Below are 20,131 nucleotides of genomic sequence, written 5' to 3' on the forward strand. Positions count from 1 at the left end.
TGTGCCTGCACCGCCATCAGCCTCCGCCTCTCCGCCTCCAGCTTGTCTTGTACTATTCTTTGTTCCTCTTCAGTGCTGGTGTGCCTAGGGCTAAAGCGTTTTTCAAGATGAGTGACAAAAGCCTCGGCTTTCTCTTGGCTTGTCTTGGTCCATATCAGTCTGTTATTAGCGTCTCTCTCCTGAGTACAAATAGGCCAGTTTGGCTGTGGTTGTCTTTTTATTTCCCTGGTTAACTTCCATAGTCCTTTCATCCTGTACCTGTCTTGGGTGTTTATTAATTCGAGTTCCTTATTTATTTTATCCGCTTTTAGTCGCTTGACCTTCTTTTTTAGGTAATTTTGTGCGGCCTTATACAGTTTTTTAGCTTCTTCTGTGCGAAAAAATTTCAGATACTGGTACAGTTGCTTTTTTTGTAGGAGAAGCGCTCTGGTCTCATCGTCTAATTCATACTGTGCTCTTGATGGTCGTCGCTGCTTGTGCCTATTCCCAAACTCAGGAACCCTGTGAGAGCTTGGCTCTTTGGTGGCAAAAGATATTGCCTCTTCCACATTTCTCATGAGAATGTTAACTGCATCATCTATGTCGGGGCCTGTGGTTATCTCGGTGTTTAGGTTTATTACTTGGTCTAGTCGTTCATTTAGTTTGTTAATATTGGTTCTTTTAGTTAATAGTCTGGTTTTTATTGGTTTTTGCAGGAACATCATATCGTCTCTATAACCTAATTTGATCGTCAGTGGCAGGTGGTCCGAGTCTAGGCCTGCGCAGGATTGGATTTGGATTCTGAGCCTTGCTAGGCCTCCACTAATTGCAAAGTCCAAAGCCGATGGTCTTTTGTTACGGTCAAATGGGAAGTGCGTGGCCCCGCCTGTGGAGTGAATATTATATCTGTTTCCAGTATTAATGGCATTAAACAAGGCTCGTCCTCTTTTGCAGGATCTCGTATTGCCCCACCATGTATGTTTTGCATTCCAGTCGCCACAGCACAGGAAGCTAGTTTCGTGACCAAGGATACTATCGAAGTGCTTCAGCAGCATCTTGAAGTGCATTGGTTCCCAGTTGTATGATGGGGGGCAGTATACTGGCGAAATAACTATCATGTCTTTAACGTTATTGTTTTCGGGAATCAAGACTATAGGGGCACACTGTAAGAAGTCGGTGCTTATTGGTTCCAAGGCAACATGACGGACATTCTCCTCGACAAATACCACGACTCCTCCCTTCCGATGGCTTAAAGAGTTTGCAGTGTGGTAGGTCAGATACCTTGGTATTTTCAAAATGTCCGAGTTTTGGGCAAGTCTGGTTTCAGAGACCATCATGATTTGAATTGCATTGTTATTCATGAATAGTTCCAATTCAGTCATCTTGTTTCGTATACCGCAGGCGTTCCAGAAGGCTATCCTTAGGACACTGCTGACTGGAGCGTTTTGATTTCTGTTACTGTTGATGTCTGTGTTCATAAAGTTAGGTCATTTGGTAGTGGAGAAAGAAAAATATGATAGTTTATTTATATGGTTTCCATAGGAGTAGGGAATTGCTTAGGAGTGGGAGAGATTACAGAACTATGGTTGGTATTGCTAGGTTTTATTATGTTTTTGTCTGTGTTGTTTTGAATCTGGGAGCCTAATGTTTTTATTGAGGAGAGGATGGCTTCTATATTGGCCTCCAGCTTGTTCAGTCTATCCTCCAATCCTCTAAGTGTTGGGTTCGTCCGATTTGCTGAGTCATCTTGGTGCGCTTGGGAAAGTATTAGCTGCTCATCGCGTAGTTGATTTTGGAACCTTTTAAGGTGACTTTCTGCCGGATTTGATGTGAGCAATGATCTTGATGACCAGTTTGGAGCCAGCCTGGCTTTTGCGCTTGTCGTTGGAGGACTAGTCAGTGTTATTCCAGTTGATTTTTTTTCCTCTGTCTTTTTCTGCACTCTGTTTTCGCGTTTTCCGTTCTGGGAATTGGTGCGTTTCCTTTGTTCTTGTTTTTTAATTTTATTTAGTCTTTTTTTTATAGTATGGTTGTGCAATTGCATTTTGGGGTTAATAGCTTTATCAGAGAAAGGGTTTATGCGTTTAGTTTGTGTTTTTGGCGGGTTCTGTCTGTCTGGTCGCGTGTTTTTAGCTATCATTTGCCATACGCTTGGCTTATTTAGGTATTGCTGTTTTTTCCTATCCTCATTTACCAGTTTATTGATCCCAAGTTTGTTTTTAGCTTCTTTGAACGCTGGACAGCCCTTGAAGCAGCTGACGTGATTTCCACCACAATTAATACATGTTGCTGGCGTCATTCTTGGCTTGGAACATGCCGTTGAAATATGATCCTTGGCGCATTTCATGCATTTGGGTGAATTTCTGCAATAATTGCGTGTGTGACCGAAACGTTGGCAGCGGTGACATTGTACTGGATCCCTTGGGATTCGATGCCTTTCAACAGCTACGTTTTGTCCGCCTATATTGGTGATCGTCAGTACTTTCTCATGGGAACCATCCAATCTTTGTTCAATTTCTGCTTCAAACATGCTGATGGGTTTGCCCGTAAGTCTGTGCTGCATCACTCTCACAAAGCGCGTATTAAAACCTAATTTCTTCAGCTCATTGGATAGCCATTCACGCGGTGTGGAATAGTGTATGTGACGCATTACTACCCTGAAGCCACGCTCAGATCGTCGTTGGTAAGTGTGCATATGCATGTCCTCCTCGTGGAGCACCTTTTTAATGGCATTGTAGGCTTCCATATCCTTGCACTGAATTCGGACTCCGTTCCCTGGGGAGCTAATAGTAGAGTACCTTCCCACACCTGCTAAGTAATTAAATTTTTCTAGTAATGGCAGAATCAATTTTACATCGCCGATATGAATAGGGGGCACTTTTCTGCTGATGGGCACCTGCTGCCATGGGAGCTGCTCCTGCTTGTCTTGGGGGTCTCTCTGGGCTTCGATTTGTTCTTCAGTGCGCGTGCTGGTAAGAAGTTCCATTTGTCGCTGAGGTTTGGCTGACTCTAATCTTACTTTATCGTCTTTTATTGCACCTTTTGTCCCCTTGTGTGGTAAGGCTAAAAGTTTGTCTGATTTCTCTATCTCTTTTGATTTTTCCTGCCTAAACTCTAAAGCATGTCTTTTTGCTGCGTAACTTTGGAATTTAGGGGTCTTGAGGAGAGGGTCGTCCATCTGTGCGGCATATTCAGTATGTTCATCGTCAGTAGAATCCAATTCCTCGCATAGTCTTTTGCCCGGAGTATGAGTAGGGGCCACTGGGGCGGCTGTAGGCAGTGGCAAGTCCCTGATCCAGCTTTCAACTTTGTTATTGTCGTCGTCAAGTGTTGGCAGTGGAGGTGATTGGGTGAGGGTCATGGACGTGCGGGGGATTGGAGTTCCGCGCTGCTCGCCCGTTCCAAGCCCAGGGGGCGAATCCCGAGCCCGTCCTAGCATCGATGGTGTTGGGGAATCTGGCAAAATCATTGAGGGGTGTTCCCCTTCGTCCTCCGAGCTAGATATTAGGGAGACGCACCCACCTGTCGGCTCCGAGGCATATGCAGCGGTCATCCCCTGTCCCCTGGTAGGGGGCACAATTGTAGCCTCCTTGTCTTGCATCTTCTTTTCAGTCAGTTCCGCCATTTTTTGATTGTGTATTTGCAGCGATCCGTGATTCAATTTTAATTGTGTATTTGCAGCTTCCAACTGTGCACTTTTTAATTGTGTATTTTAATTGTGTTTTTTTTAATTGTGTATTTGCAGTTTTAATTGTGTATTTGCAGCTTTTTAATTGTGTATTTGCAGCGATCATTGATTTTTAATTGTGTATTTGCAGCGATCATTGATCGTCTGACTCTTTATTGTTTATCTTATTACTAGTTATTATTAGCAACATCTATAAAACATAACTGGCAACATAAGTCTGAGACAATTTTTTTGGGGTGTTTTTTTTTTTTTTGGGGTTACATAGGGTTAACATTTTTATACATTTATACATTCCATCAATAGGTTTGTTTACATTACTTTTTTTCTTGTTTGTAACAATAATATTAAATTAAATTAAAGCAGGCGGCGTGGTCCTCAAACCTTTCCAGCAGAGCCGCGTACAATTGGATAGCTTGAGAGGCGTGATCAGCCTGGCGAGCGTGTATTTCGTTAGGGGCTGCACTCTTCAACTCGGGAACAGACTTGGCAGGTAAACGTGTGGTTGTTGTGTTGTGTGTTGACGCTAGGTCAGCCCGTCCGCACCTGTGGCTGACCGTTGTAGCAGGTTAGGTGTAAGTTTTTGTTTTCCTTCAAGCACCAATTGTCAGCAATTTCTCTATTTCAGTGCACCAGAGTGAGCAACTGCAAGAAGTGTTTTTGTTAGTAAAGGTTGGCTTCAGGATGTGATTGTGTGGGTGAGTATTTATTTTGATTTTTTATTTTTTTTTTTTGTCTGTTTTGTTTTAATTTATTTTATTTATTTGTTTTAGGTTTTATGGATTGAATTAAAGTACAACAGGACTGGAGAAGTTGGATTTATTTATGAATTTTAATTAATGTTTGGCGGCCGCCCCCCGCAACGTTGGTTATTTATGATTAATTAATAATTTTGTTGGCGTGTCTAAGTGTCTTTTTTTTGTGTGTGTGAATTACGTTTTTTTTTTGTTTGTTACTTTTTGTGAGTAGATTTGAGTTGTTGCTTTTGTTGTGTTTGTGTGTGTCTTTTTTTGTTTTGTTTCAGGTACAAGTTAGGTTAGCTTCAGGTGTGATTGTGTAAGTGAGAATTTTTTTATTGCGTTTGCTTGTCTTATTTTTTTTTTTTTTTAAATTTATTTATTTTAGGTCTTATGCAAGGTGGTCGGAGTGAGGCCGGTCGAAGGCTATCCGTGTAGTTGAGCGAGGCCCTCCTGCTCGTCTCCTTTGTGGTCCGGAAGTATTATCTTTTGAATGGTGGGTGGCTGGCCCCAGACTCTTTCCAGGATAGTTTCTCTACTTATTCGTCCATTTGCATATAGTTTTCTATAATTATTAATCTCTAGTTCGCAAAATCTGTCTGGGGGTTTTCTAGGTATATTTTTTCGCTCCTCCTCTCGTCTCGCTTCTTTTTCTATCTCAACTCTCTCCTGTTCCTCGTTTTCTAATCGAAGCAGTATGGGAAGACTCTCTCGTAGTATATTTGTTTGTCTTACTAGGACTTCTCTTTGCTCGGTCTTCGGGTAAGTGTGGATTGATCTATATTCTGTTTCTGGTTGAACTTGTATCTGTCCTTGTTTAAGGGGTAGGATGTGTGTCTGAAGCTGAAGGTCGTACCTGTAACGGCTAAAGCTTAGTCTGCTGGGGACGTGTGGGTTTAAAAACAGACGGGTCACTTCTGGGTTTATGTGGCCTATGAGTGAATTAGCAAAGCGTTTACTTGCTTTTTCATATACTTCCTCTACTGTTTGAATATTGTATATTTCTCTAATGTCTGTGTTTCTGGTATATCTGGAAGCTTTAGTTGATTTCCTCATTAATTTATTTTGCAGCATTTGTATATTTTTTATTTGCGTATTGGAAGCAAGAGCTCCCCATATTGGTATTGCATAGTGCCAAATTGGCATTATAAGTTGTTTTACTATTGTAACCTTGCAGTCTCTGGGCAGTCGGCTACCATTTCCAATAAGCCATTCCAGTTTAATAGCCGCAGATCTCGCTTTGTTTGTAATAGTCTTGATGTGAGGGCATAGGTTTAGCCTTTGGTCAAGGGTCACCTGTCTTTCCTCAACAGGAGCAGCGTTGAGGAGATCCGTCTCCAGCTTGATCCAGCGATGGCACAAGTGGCGTGAGGCCTCTCATGCGCGAAATTAATCCAGCGGCGGTGAAAGGGGCGGTCCTCCCCCTCTCTCATTTTATTTTTGTTGTTGGGGGCGCTCTTCGTAGCGCTGTCGGTGGCCGGTTTGGACTTTTTTCTTCATTTATTTTTGGTGGTTTTTTTTTTTTTCACATCACGGTGGGTGCTCTATGACACTGTCGGTGCCTTTTCAGGTCTTTATTTTCTTTTATGTCAGCACGCTTCTTGTTTATTTTTTTTTTTTTTAGCATGATTAGCTTCGGTTGGATTTTTTTTTTTTGAAAATCCAGTAATTTATTAGAGGCAATTTAAACGTGAAATTTGGATATGCAGAATTATTTTTGGGTCTCACTGTTCACGGTCATTTGGAAGTGTATTTTAAATGCACATTTTCTTTTGTTTTTGCGTGAAAACTGTTTTTGCAGAATTATTTTTTGGTCTCATTGTCACGGTCGCCATGTAAATACAAATTATTAAACAGAGACATCCGTCTCTTTGATATAACTTTATTCAATGTATTTCAGATATTCTTACAGTTATAGCTTAAGTAAGGCCGCGCAGCTGCGCTGCCAGGAATGCCGGCAGCGGAGCGGCCGCATTTATATGTTTGTTATATATGCCCAGCGCTGTTGATAGCGGGGGGCGCGAGGGGGAATATGCACATGCTTGTGTGGATCATATTCAAGTGCCGTCGGCTATGCTATACATGCCGACGCTGCACTAATGTAGTACCAGGCATATATGTGTGATCGTATTTCGTCGCACTGAATATGCCTGGGAATGTTTATTGCATAAACACTGCAACAAAGTGTTACAGTGTGTTCCCTTTTAAGTACTCTTGGTACAGTGGGTATTGGCTATATATATTGTAACGTTTCATGAACACAAATATACAAATTATGCCAGGCTAGTTGTTGGTCAGCGAGGGGAAGCGCACGCTTAAGGTTTCCGGCTTCTGCTCGTCGGCTATTGGGGTGATGATCTTGCCCCCCTCATGCTGGTGGCCTATACTCATCCTACCAAAAATGAAGTAGCGTGCTACGACTGAAACTTAACCGGGAGATACTACCTATCCCTGAATACAAGGAGGAGCTAGGGACTGTGCTGCGAAGATTTCGACTCCGTCTCTGGTGTTAATGAGACTGTCTCGCCCGCCCTACCTTGGCCATTCCAAGCCGCCTTCATTGAAAATGGAATGGCCCCTTCTGCCTAGGGACGCCTACATGGGGAGGGTGCTAGCTAAGGCAAATAAAAAAAGGAATTAAAACATTATAAAATATATTCTGAATTCTATAAAAATGAACTTACTAACATACTTAAACTACGATATTCACGAGAAATAAATAATAAAATGAACGCATATAAATAAATAAGAACAAAGGATGAATAAATATGAATAAATACGAATAAATGATCAAACCGCTGATCGTTGTTAGGACAAATTTTCCCGATCTGCGATCATTGGCTTGCAAAAAGTGTTACGCGTAAACTTTGATGGCAGAGGATGGGCTAGCGCATGATTAATTATGTCCGCGAATAAATATATTTCTGCTGGTTTTGGTCTGTTGTTAAAAAAACGCAGCCTTATGTGGCCATAACAGCACTCACCCTTGTCAGGATCCATCGACGAAAGCGCTCTCACCGACGTATTGCTTAACGGAGAAGAGAGAGAGAAAAAATATCGAGATGGAAGGAAAAATATTCTAAGCGCGCACTCCCTGACCTCTCGCTCTCATCGCTTACTGCCAAAACACTCTAAATCTTGCTGGGACACCAACCAAAACGTTAAAGCTTAAAACTATTTTTTTCTTTTGAACTAAACGTTACAAAAATCACACAAAACAAAATTAATCACAAAAAAAAATGAAATTCTCTTGGGAATCTGGTATGCCTCTGGCCACCCGCCGTCCGGATCCACCACGGGGGTTTTCGCGATTCCTTTGCGGACTCCCTCGCTCCCAATAGCGCAGGGTACGCCGACGCAGCTGTCTCTCTGCAAGGTTCACGGCACTAACTAGCCATCCGCTGAGCACTAGCTCTGCCTGCTAGACTTTCGGCTGATCTTCCCTCTTTCCCTTTCCCTCACGCTGCTACTTGCGAGCGCTGCTGGTATTTGGCGTATAGGGAGGCACAAGGGAGATAAAAAAATGGGCTCGTCCGAGCTTGCGCGTGTCAACTGCCGCCTATATGGGTGAGGAGCGGGACTCCTCTGCTGATCTTCTCCTGGACACGGGAGCGATCCTCCAATCCAGTGTCCAACTGAGGGACACTTTGCGGCGTCGCCTGTGCCCAGCGACAGCTAACGAGCGCCAAGATCTGCACGAAGCGATGGAAAATAGGCGCTGCCGCCCTCAAACTTTGACTATCCATGCTCACCAATTCAACGCCTCTTCGCCAAATAAATCTTTTCCTTCTGGACTTTTTCACCGTCATGTGCACTTTACTGTGCGTATACGCGTATTATAAAATTAAGGGAGTTTTTCCACCCACAACTGCACTGATTGGGGGACCAAAAGCGAAAGACCGAGCTAGACGCTTCCGTTTAAGCGCCAACCTCATGGTCTCGAAAAGGTTAATAGGGCCACTGAGTGAAAGGCCTGACATTTGCCCCTGTTACTCTCTTTTCCTCCGAAAATTCCTTGACCCGATCATCCAATCTGAGCTAGAGGGCGCCACCTGACCTTCCCTGGCCGACAGAGAGCGCCACCCGCTAACACTCTAGATGCTGCTACAACGTCTTAAAAAACCCCCCGCCAAAGATCAGACTTGGGGGTCAAACTCTCCAAGGATGACAACAAAGCAGCTTGAAGCAGCTGGCTTACTGCTGCATATCTTTCGCGTGGAACCGACCTACAAAACGACCCCTGCAAATCTTCCAAATCATAGTAAGCCTGCCCTATCTTCTTCTTGACCCTAGCCTTCAGAAGGCAGGATCCAATTTCGCATCTAGCCTGAGGGAAAACTACTCTGCCTGAAATTCTTCCTAAAAACTTCCTGTCCAACATCGTAAGAAATGTCCCTTGATCGTAAATTATACTGCCTTTCATTTTTATGGTTCTGCTTTTTCATGACTTCTAGAGCCCTGTTCGGACCAAGTCGAACGAATCCTCCCGAGAGAAAACTGCTGACTTATCATCCACCATACGCAGTGCTCTCAGAAGCTTATATGTGGCTCCTGAAGTGATGAAGTGCTGTCCAAACACCATGTAATACGGAGTGGTATTAAGACTGGCATGCACTGCTGAACGCAAAGCGCAACAGATGCTGCTGAGCTGCTCGTCCCAGTCCTTTTGATCCTCGCGTACGTACGATCGGATGGCAGCGATTACCGAGCGATTCACCCGCTCGGAAGCATTAGTCTGGGGTGAATACAGAGCTGTGAAAGTGTGTGCAACCCTATACTTTGGAGAAGCTTTTGGAATGCCTCGGACTTAAACTGCGTGCCATTGTCAGACACCACTGTTTCCGGCACACCAAAAGCGTGAAAGAGATCTTGCTGCATATATATTTACCACCACATCCGCAGTCAACTTCTTTACCGCCTTTAGAAAAACATATTTGGAATAGTGATCCAAAACAATAAAAATGCCTATGTGACCACTTCTACCGGGGATATGGTCCGAGGAAATCCACGTAAAATTCTGGAAGAATCGCTGCGACTGGGAGCAACCCCCCATTGGCGGTCTCTGGATTGTGTTTGGAGCTTTGGTTGACTTGCAGCTATCACAAGCCTGAATGTGCTTCTTGACATCTGCAACTAACCCTGGCCAGTAGTAATACCGCTGTATCCTCTCCAGAGTTTTGTGTATGCCTCCATGGGAAGCCAAAGGATGGTCATGCGCATTTCGCAAAACTTCTCCCACTAACCCTTGCGGAACTCATAACTTCCAAATGAATACATCATGCAGCACCTCTCCCTTTGCATGATCTGACTTACGATACAGTAAATTGTCCACAATTTTTAGATCTGGCAACTTGTCGTTATTGGCCCTAACCCTTTCTACCATCTCTACATACTCTTCTGACTTAAATTCCGGCGATTCCAAGTCCACCAACAAACCATGGCTCGCATCCAAAGTCGCCAATTCCTCTTCATTTACCCGAGACAGAGCATCCGGCACCACATTGAGCTTGCCACTACGATGCTCGATCCTAAATGAGAAACTTTGCAGCTTCAACGCCCATCGAGCTAGCCGCGAATGCAAATCGGTTTGTGACATGAGCCACTTCAACGAGGCGTGATCCGTGATTACAGTGAACTCATGCCCCTCGATGTAAGCTCTGAACCTGTTTATACAAACTATGGCGGCCAAACACTCTTGTTCAGTGACCGAATAGTTCTTTTGGGCCTTGTTGAGTTTTTTAGACACAAACGCGATTGGATATTCATCCCCTTCAAGCGTCTTCTGCACCAACACGCCGCCAACGCCTGTTTTACTCGCGTCGCAGTGCACGTAGAACGGTTTGTTGAAGTCGGGACTTCGCAGAACTGGTGCTGAACAAAGCATTTCCTTCAGCTTTTCAAAAGCCTGCTGACCCTCTAGAGTCATTGAAAACTTTTGCCTAGCCTTCAACAAATCCGTTAGAGGCGCAGCCACGGAAGCGAAATTGCTTATAAACTTCCGGTACCACCCAACCATACCCAGGAAACGCCGCAACGATTTTAGAGACTTTGGCAAAGGAAACTCTGACATCGCCGAAATTTTATCCGGATCTGTGCGAATCACTCCTTCGCCGACAATGTGACCCAAATAACGCACCGATCTCATACAAAATTTGCTTTCTCTACGTTAAGCGTTAATCCCGCCGTTTTTATATGTCCTGCCACCACACTCAACACCCTCATATGCGACTCGAAACAGTCCGACACGATCAAGAGGTCATCCAAGAGACGAACACCTCATTTCGTAGGCCTGCGGAATCCTTATCCATTAGCCTCGTCATGGTCTGCGACGCATTGGTGAGGCCAAACGGATTACCTTGTATTGGTATAGAGGTTTTCCGGGAATGGTAAAGCTGTTTTGTCGCGTGAACTTGGCTTCAATGGGACTTGCCAATAGGCATCCTTAAGATCAAGGCTTGAAATAAACATCGCCTTTGGGCAGACGGCCTAAAATGCCGTCAATCTGTGGTAACGGGTACGCGTCCTTTTTGGTTACAGCATTGACTTTTCTACTATCCAAACACAGACGCACCTTTCCTGGCTTCTGCACCAAAACGACCGGTGAAGACCACGCGCTATCCGACTCTTCTACTACCCCTAAACTAAGCATCCTGTCTATCTCCGCATATAATAAACGTTCTACCGCCAGGAGATACAGAAATGCCCTCTGCTTCACGGCTTTTCATCCCCAACATCAATTGAGTGGGACAGCAAAAGTCTTTTCCTAAACCGGAAACGGCGAATGACGGAAACAACTTAATGATGGCTTGCAGTTGTTCCATCTCCCTTTCACTGAGGTTTTGTGACTCCTGAGCTATCTCCGATATTGTCATACTGGGTGGCAATAACTCAAAGCTTGACCAAAAATCAATCCCTAAGTATAAGTCCTGACTCAGTGATGGGATTATGTGAAATTCAACGTCTTTGACCAAATCCTTATACTTCACAGGTGTCCGCAATCGACCCACTACCTCCTGCTTTCTCCCGTCAGCCGTGGATGCCGCTACCATACCCCTCTTAAAAGGAATACGGCTTTGTATTACCCGCTCAGCTAAATTTCCGCCTATCACGCTTATAGCGGCGCCAGTATCTCAACAACCCCAGCATCGTTTGATCGAGCAGACGAACTTCCGTATATGGACGCTTATCTCGCTGCTTGTAGCGAATGAAAATTGATCGCCTTTGCCGCCTGCCAAAACGCTCTCATCCTTTTTGCACTTCTTGCTGAGGGTCTGTTTCTGGGTTCGTCTCTTTAGGGTACGTATGGAGCCTGGACGAAAACTATTTGTGGCCACACTAAGGCTTGGCCTATGTCTAACTCTGATTTCTCCGATACGCACAGGGGATGGTATCATTTTTTCCTACTGGGAATTCGCCTCTACACTTAACTGCTTGTGACGCTGAACACCGGCTGGCGAGGCTGGGTGTTCGCTTTGCCGTTTTTTTGGCACTTGACACAGGAAGGCTATACTTGTTAGGTGCTCCACACCCGAAACAAAACACCTTTTCTTGCTATCACAGTCATGATAGCGATGCCCCTCTTTTCGGCAATTCCAGCAAATTAATGCCATGGCTGCAACCTCATCTTCTCCTCAGCGTCCGAAAATCAGAGGCATCCTCCAACTGGACTTCTTCTATCAATTCTGCGACCTGTTTCCGGAAAGGAAATCGACTCTGGTAACCATGACTCCGCTTCACGTCATCGAGAAAACCCTCTCTTCGACGACAGACCTCTCTCAAACAGTCCACCAAATCTATTTGTACATTGGAGAAGCTCATGCCTGATTTTCGAGTCGCGAATTTCGACGTAACGTCTCAACTATGGCTTTTTGACATGAGAGTTTCCAAATCGTCCATTAACTGTATTAGGGCGTCATGGAAGGAGTCGAAATTTTCTTTCTCTTTTTGTTTCCTATCCTTAATTGCTTCTTAAATATCTAGATCCGTTCGGAATCCTAATTGCTTCCTAATGCTTGGCATAAAGAGATCCCACCTCATTGTAGTGGCAGACTTGTGGAACCGCCAATAAAAGTCTCCAGCTTTTCCATCAAAAAGCAGACTGGCGTTGCTACACAGCACCGAAAAATTCCCTTCCAGAGTCTGATGTGTCAAAGCTTCTACTCTGTACAGAAAATTATCCACGCTTAAACCTTCTTGTGTCCCATTAAACCGCAGCTTCCAACTGTTGAGGATATGGCCAACTTTGTCGGGTCGTTGACTTAAATCGGAAACTGCACTACTTGGACGCTCATAGTAGAGGAGCTGCGAGGAAAACTGACTGTTCAGTCCCCGCCGAGCCTGAATTCTGACTTTCTTCCCTTCTGTCTTGTGGGGCTGGATCAGTCGACTCTCCACATCTATTACCCTGAGAAGAGCTGCTGCCTCCCGCCTGGAAATGATCTGCCATGCTGGACTGTATAATTTGTGCCATTCTATCCGTTAGCTGGGCTACCACCTCATTTGCATGGTGCTAATAGCCTGTGTCACCATCCCCTACTATTTTCGGAAGTCATAGCTGCTGTCTCAATTTGCTTGGCTTGTGCCCTCGCGAGTACCCTTTTCGACACATACCGCCTTACATGTGGGATAGGTGGTGTGGGTCGTAAGCCTCTATGCAGTTTTTGTGGAACTCGTGACCGCACTTCGTTTTTACAATGTAGGAGCAGCTGCCAAGATCTTCCCACACAGCTGACAATGAGGCGCCGAACCCAATGCGGGGTCATCTCTGGTTTTCCCATCGCAAACAAAACAGAATTCTATTTCTTCCCAAGACTATGAAGGACTTGACGCCAGAAACACAAAAGCTAAAAACTCAGAACAAATTACGTAATACAAGTAGAAGACACGTATTAACCAAAATCTTAAACCAAAAGTGAACGCAAAGTAATAAATAAAATAAATAAATAAATAAAATAAATAAATAAATAACTAATAAATAAGTGCAAATGAAATAAACAGATAAGTGTAACGATAATTTGAATAAGCTGAATAAATAACTAAACGATAAAAATGCTGGGAAACCTCAGAATGTATATGTTTTAAAAAAAAATTGAACAAAACTGTTGTTTTTCGGATTTATTTGGCTCCACTTTTGTGCGTTGCCGGCAGAGGGTCAATGACCGCCGCAACAACTACAGCTGTTGGCACAGCGAGAGAGCCGAGTAGTACTCACAAAATCCCAGCATTAACAACGCTTTGAACCGAGTACACGAACATATATCGAGCAAAAACCACAAGAATAAAACGTAAAGAATGAAACAAGACAAAATAGAGTCATAAAAAATATTTGCCTACACATAGCTAATCCCCATGCAAAACAGAACCTATGCTATTGGAGACAAAGACCGCAAGCACAAAAGGAAATAGAAAGAATGTGTGCGCGCAGCCGCCGTGCACTTGTCGCTGCAAACATAAACCAACAACAAGCGCAAGCGCGAGCCGTGGCCAGCTGCTGTTTATCTACACCGCTGTAGTCCAAACGTCTCGGCTCTGCACTCTACACCAAACAAAACGGAAATGCTTCTTCTGATATCACTCGTGGCCTGGGGAATTTCTTTGGTCAAGATCAACCCTAGTATGTCCAACTCGACGACAACTCATCAGAAGCAATGGCTAAGCCTCTTGCATCAACTTTCAAACGTGGCCAGGGTTTCGTTTATAAACGAGATTACCTCTGTCGTCCTATGCGCCCGAAAGACCATGCTTATGAAGCTTGCCTAAGAAAAGTGGGGTATAATTGAGATTATTGCACTTTCGTAATGCACTTCAGACGTGGCCGGATGAGAAATCGAAACTTCTTCTTCCGTTTTCCGAATCGTCTGATGGGCACTTTACTAGGTGCTGATTAAAGAAGATAATATTCAACAATGACAGCCACAGCTCCCCAAATGTTTGGGTAGCTGCTCCACAAGATCCAACGATCTATATTGGGCTCTGCTGCCTTTGCTGAATTGGAAAATTTTGAAAATGGAAAAGGGATGTAATAGTATATATGGTGTCACACCTGAACAGGTGTGGCCCCATGTTGGGCGCCAATTTTTAATTATGATGATTTATCTTCATAATTCATAAATGTAACGTTTCATGAACACAAATATACAAATTATGCCAGGCTAGTTGTTGGTCAGCGAGGGGAAGCGCACGCTTAAGGTTTCCGGCTTCTGCTCGTCGGCTATGGGGTGATCTTGCCCTCTCATGCTGGTCGTATACTCATCCTACCAAAAATGAAGTAGCGTGTACGACGAAAACTTAACCGGGAGATACTACCTATCCCTGAATACAAGAAAAAGCTAGGGACTGCTGCGAAGAGTTTCGACTCCGTCTCTGGTGTTAATGAGACCGTCTCGCCCGCCCTACCTTGGCCATTCCAAGCCGCCTTCATTGAAAATGGAATGGCCCCTTCTGCCTAGGGACGCCTACATGGGGAGGGTGCTAGCTAAGGCAAATAAAAAAGGAATTAAAACATTATAAAATATATTCTGAATTCTATAAAAATGAACTTACTAACATACTTAAACTACGATATGCACGAGAAATAAATAATAAAATGAACGCATATAAATAAATAAGAACAAAGGATGAATAAATATGAATAAATACGAATAAATGATCAAACCGCTGATCGTTGTTAGGACAATTTTCCCGATCTGCGACCATTGGCTTGCAAAAAGTGTTACGCGTAAACTTTGATGGCAGAGGATGGGCTAGCGCATGATTAATTATGTCCGCGAATAAATATATTTCTGCTGGTTTTGGTCTGTTGTTAAAAAAAACGCAGCCTTATGTGGCCATAACAGCACTCACCCTTGTCAGGAATCCATCGACGAAAGCGCTCTCACCGACGTATTGCTTAACGAAAAGGGGAGAGAAAAAAATATCGAGATGGAAGGAAAATATTCTAAGCGCGCACTCCTGACCTCTCGCTCTCATCGCTTACTGCCAAAACACTCTAATCTTGCTGGGACACCAACCAAAACGTTAAAGCTTAAAACTATTTTTTTCTTTTGAACTAAACGTTACAAAAATCACACAAAACAAAATTAATCACAAAAAAAAAATGAAATTCTCTTGGGCATCTGGTATGCCTCTGGCCACCCGCCGTCCGGATCCATACGGGGGTCTCTCGCGATTCCTTTGCGGGACCCTCGCTCCCAATAGCGCAGGGTCGCCGACGCAGCTGTCTCTGCAAGGTTCACGGGCACTAACTAGCCATCCGCTGAGCACTAGCTCTGCCTGCTAGGCCCCTGTGGAATCTTCCTCTTTCCCTTTCCCCCTACGCTGCTACTTGCGAGCGCTGCTGGTATTTGGGCGTATAGGAGGCACAAGGGAGACAAAAAATGGGCTCGTCCGAGCTCTGCGCGTGTCAACTGCCGCCTATATGGGTGATGGAGCCGGGACTCCTCTGCTGATCTTCTCCTGGACACGGGAGCGATCCTCCAATCCAGTGTCCAACTGAGGGCACCTCTTTGCGGCGTCGCCTGTGCCCAGCGACAGCTAACGAGCGCCAAGATCTGCACGAAGCGATGGAATTAGGCGCTGCCGCCCTCAAACTTTGACTATCCATGCTCACCAATTCAACGCCTCTTCGCCAAATAAATCTTTTCCTTCTGGACTTTTTCACCGTCACTGTGCAATTTACTTTGCGTATACGCGTATTATAAAATTAAGGGAGTTTTTCCACTCCGCACAACTGCACTGACTGGGGACCGAAAGCGAAAGACCGAGCTAGACGCTTCCGTTTAAGCGCCAACCTCATGGTCTCGAAAAGGTTAATAGGGCCACTGAGTGAAAGGCCTGACATTTGCCCCTGTTACTCTCTTTTCCTCCGAAAATTCCTTGACCCGATCATCCAATCTGAGCCCTAGAGGGCGCCACCTGACCTTCCCCTGGCCGACAGAGAGCGCCACCCGCTAACACTCTAGATGCTGCTACAAGCGTTACAATATGCATACTACACAACACTGATATATATATAATAATACAACACTGATATAGTTTTGCAAATCAGCCGAGATTTGCAAATCAGCGGAAATTTTAAACCATGTACGTATGTATGTCTGTACAAGTATGTATGTATAGAGAAAAAGAGAGTGCATGCGATCGTGTGTTTCGTTTCTGTGGCCTTATAACTGTTATACAAGCCCTCCTAACACGCACACACACACACACCAACAATCCATTCACACACGCCTTCCTCTGACTAAGCCCGTGAGAGCTCTGATTGATGAGAACATCGTAGGTCAGGTCAGTGATATGGGTGGCACGACTGTTCGTGCTTCTGTGTGGATAGGAATCGTCGCTCCGTCGGGGCACCTCGGCATTGGCATCCGTCGCCGTCAGGTACACGAAGCTGGAATTGTGCACCTCCCCCTGCGCTGGCCATGTGCCTGACCGATCTGAGCGACCAGTTCGCCGGTCTCCATCCAGGCTGCGAGAACACCTCGAAAAAAACTCACACTCGTCAGAAAATTCAAAATTCGAAATTTAACATGCGCTGATGCGAGGCTTTACGCTCGCCACGTGCTCAACGTGCCGGAATCCGACCTGTCTGCCGGTTCTGCTCACGCTTGGGCCTGCAGTTGGCACAGTAGCAGGGCTGCATAGAGGGACTGATGGATGTGAAGCTGTCGCATGACGTGGTGCAGCTACTCCAGTTATCTCTGGAGTCCACCATCATCTCATCGTTGATTGTGGTTGCGGTTGCGGTGGTGGCGTTCGCGTTGGTCTTGATTGTTGGCTTAGCTGATTTTTGGTGTGATTTGGGTGGTGGTGCCTTCAGTGCGATCCCCCTGATTGATAACGGTCTGTATATTGGCCTGCAACCGTTCGTTCTTCATTCTCAGTGTCTCTATCTCCCTTTTCAGATGTCTATTTATCGGTGCCGTTCTCTTCTTGGGCTCCTTTTAGCAGCGGAGGACTTCGAGGGCCCCAGCTGCTTTGTCGTGGCCTCTTTTCGGCTGGGCCTGGCCGTCTCAATGCCAACGTCCGTCTCGCTCAGCAGCTATCGTTTAACGCCTCCACGTCCCCCTTGGTCCCCAGGATAGTTCGCTCCAGCTCGCGGCAGCGGACATCTGATTTTCATTCTGATTGATGAGAACATCGTAGGTCAGGTCAGTGATATGGGTGGCACGACTGTTCGTGCTTCTGTGTGGATAGGAATCGTCGCTCCGTCGGGGCACCTCGGCATTGGCATCCGTCGCCGACAGGTGCACGAAGCTGGAGTGGTGCACCTCCCCCCTGCGCTGGCCATGTGCCTGACCGATCTGAGCGACCAGTTCGCCGGTCTCCCCATTGCTACTGGTGCTGGGATTGGCGCTGCCCAGCACCGCCGCACTCGGCGATTCTTGAGGATGAGGTAATGCCTTCTTGTTGGGTACTGGCCGAGCCAGTGGCGTCTGACCTCGGCGGCTGAGTCCTGCGACGCGAGGCAAAAAATTTCTCTTTGGCTGGCCAGCGGGTGGATGTGAAGCAGGTGCCGGATAGGGCGCAGCCGCAGCAGATCGGGCTGCTGCCATGGTCGGAGGATGGGAATTGCAAGGCAGTAGGCTAGTAGGCGAGTGCCCAATTGAAATAATAGTCAGACTTAAATTTGTTTAAAAAAGAGCTACAAATTTGGTTTACGCTAAGTCAAATAAAAAAAAATAAAATAAAAACTACCGTACGTACAGGTCGAAAACGATCAGAGAAGAATTTCCGAGCCACGGAACGAAGGCTGATGAACCACATCCAATCCCTACGAATGACTCTTCGAATCAATGACAATAACATTTTTTTTTCTCAATATGCATTGTTAAGCAAGCTCAATTTCAAGCACTGCATGCGGAAACGAGTCCATACAGTTAGTCAAAAGAAGGCTCTTTTATTCTTATTGTAGTACGGAATTGCACTTTCCGTGCAAACTCACCTCCCCCTGCGCTGGACAACTTTTCTAAAAGTTTTATTTGATATCCATTAATATAGTAGAATGGAAACCGCATCAAAGGTTGTTTTGATGTTCCCATACTTCCGCTGGAAATTTTTCCAGAAAGATCTGTCCACCGGCTTATACGAGTCGCTAATACGGGAAGATTGATATATGTCTCCGTAACCGCAGAAGATCACACAATAAATTGCCACCGCTTAGTCCTCTTAATATGATCGCAAAGATAAAACACTTTTTTGACTCAAAGGCGCCTAACGGCCACACCTTTTTATTGTATTTTTTTCGTATTAAGTGAAATGAGTAATGCATGCGGAAAGAAGTCCAAAAGCTGGTCAAACATAGGCTCTTATTGTAATACGGAATTGCACTTTCCGTGTAAACTCGGCAAAATAGAAAAAATTCCATCAGTTAAAAAAAAAAATATTTAAGCCCTGAACTTTTGCGTGAATTCAGATGGGAAAAGAAGGAGGAGCCTAAAGAGCTGATCAGCTTTGGTCGTGGCTTCGAAGCTGAAAATGTACTGGGCGACACGAACAGGCACGACTAAGCATATTTGATGGCTCTATGTGTGCACACCAACAAGTGCGCCCAGGCTGCGAGAACACCTCGGAGCCAGGAGAAAATGTTGAAAGCTCCTGTAAATACGAATTATTAAACAGAGACATCCGTCTCCTTCGATATAACTTTATTCAATGTCTTTCTGATATTCTTACAGTTATAGCTTAGCTAAGGCCGCGCAGCTGCGCTGCCAGGAATGCCGGCAGCGGAGCGGCCGCATTTATATGTTTGTTATATATGCCCAGCGCTGTTGATAGCGGGGGGCGCGAGGGGAATATGCACATGCTTGTGTGGATCATATTCAAGTGCCGTCGGCTATGCTATACATGCCGACGCTGCACTAATGTAGTACCAGGCATATATGTGTGATCGTATTTCGTCGCACTGAATACCCTGCAGTACGGGTAAGCGATGTGTAAGCAACCACACATCGATGGCAACGTCATGCAGCTCGATGACATAAGCGATGACCTGCCATACGATGGGCTGTTTACTTTAACACAGGGATGTCCTAGGAGCATAATCGATGACATAGTAAGCGAGAATTAGCCGAAAGTCAGGCCTTAATAAGCGATGAATTTCCCTTAAAAAGTAAGGCCTTAATAAGCGATGAATTTCCCTTGAAAAGTAAGGCCTTAATAAGCGATGAATTTCCCTTAGAAAGTAAGGCCCTAATAAGTGATGTATTTAAGTAAAAATTTTTGATATTTTGATGAAAAAGGCATGGGTAAATTCTGTTTTAAAATATTAAATTTCTTTTATTTATTGTTTTCTTATAAAAATGTATACATATTCACATTTTTGTGCTGTGTGTTCTTTTTTCCACAGAACCTTTTTAGTTTTTTTGATTTGCTCATGATCGTAAGGTCGTCGTGGTCATTCAACTGAATCGCCTTTAAAATAAGATGGGTTAATTAAAATATTTTTCAATTTGTTAACAATGCTCTCAGTAGATCAGCAGTGCATTTGCGCCAAAAAAAAAACACTCGCCAAGATATGTACCTGTTCGACTCAAGACTCGCAAGAACCAATCGGGTGGTTTTTTTCTGTTTTCGTTGTTGGAAATAAAAAATTTCGTCCAAAACGCATTTAATTTCGCACTATCACATTTTCTTCATTTTTTACAACGCACAATAGACTATTTTTAATTAAATGAAACACTGCACTTACCTGATAATAATTTTGCCCAAAATAAACAAAACCTGCGTCTCA

At 44.6% G+C, this 20,131-nt stretch overlaps 1 protein-coding gene and 2 long non-coding RNA genes across 7 annotated transcripts; 1 reads left to right on the top strand and 2 right to left on the bottom strand.

Annotated features, from left to right (window-relative positions):
- Positions 1-3,781: 3,781 nt before the first annotated feature.
- LOC121405447 lies at positions 3,782-18,191 on the bottom strand. 3 transcript variants are annotated; one of them, XM_041596148.1, is made up of 4 exons: positions 18,106-18,191; positions 17,657-17,985; positions 16,663-16,773; positions 3,782-4,192 (listed from the first exon to the last, which is right to left on the bottom strand). In XM_041596148.1, exons 2-3 carry the CDS (start codon positions 17,952-17,954, stop codon positions 16,685-16,687), a joined length of 387 nt encoding a protein of 128 aa, XP_041452082.1. In that variant the 5' UTR covers positions 17,955-17,985; positions 18,106-18,191; the 3' UTR covers positions 3,782-4,192; positions 16,663-16,684. The 3 variants fall into 3 exon arrangements, with proteins under 3 accessions (XP_041452082.1, XP_041452080.1, XP_041452081.1); XM_041596146.1 differs by lacking the exon at positions 3,782-4,192 and having other exon boundaries at positions 16,414-16,671; positions 17,538-17,985; XM_041596147.1 differs by lacking the exons at positions 3,782-4,192; positions 16,663-16,773 and having other exon boundaries at positions 17,433-17,985.
- On the top strand, positions 3,975-4,505 carry LOC121405448. Of its 2 annotated transcripts, none has more exons than XR_005968565.1 (3): positions 3,975-4,232; positions 4,293-4,362; positions 4,438-4,505. It is a non-coding gene; the product is annotated as an uncharacterized LOC121405448 (long non-coding RNA). The 2 variants fall into 2 exon arrangements; XR_005968566.1 differs by having other exon boundaries at positions 3,975-4,157.
- A 1,551-nt stretch (positions 18,192-19,742) lies between the features above and the next one.
- On the bottom strand, positions 19,743-20,131 carry LOC111082121. 2 transcript variants are annotated; one of them, XR_005968570.1, is made up of 3 exons: positions 20,090-20,131; positions 19,922-19,965; positions 19,743-19,812 (listed from the first exon to the last, which is right to left on the bottom strand). It is a non-coding gene; the product is annotated as an uncharacterized LOC111082121 (long non-coding RNA). The 2 variants fall into 2 exon arrangements; XR_005968569.1 differs by lacking the exon at positions 19,922-19,965.

The sequence above is a fragment of the Drosophila obscura genome, unplaced genomic scaffold (assembly GCF_018151105.1).
Source record: "Drosophila obscura isolate BZ-5 IFL unplaced genomic scaffold, ASM1815110v1 contig_96, whole genome shotgun sequence".
Classification (NCBI taxonomy): Eukaryota; Metazoa; Arthropoda; class Insecta; order Diptera; family Drosophilidae; genus Drosophila; species Drosophila obscura.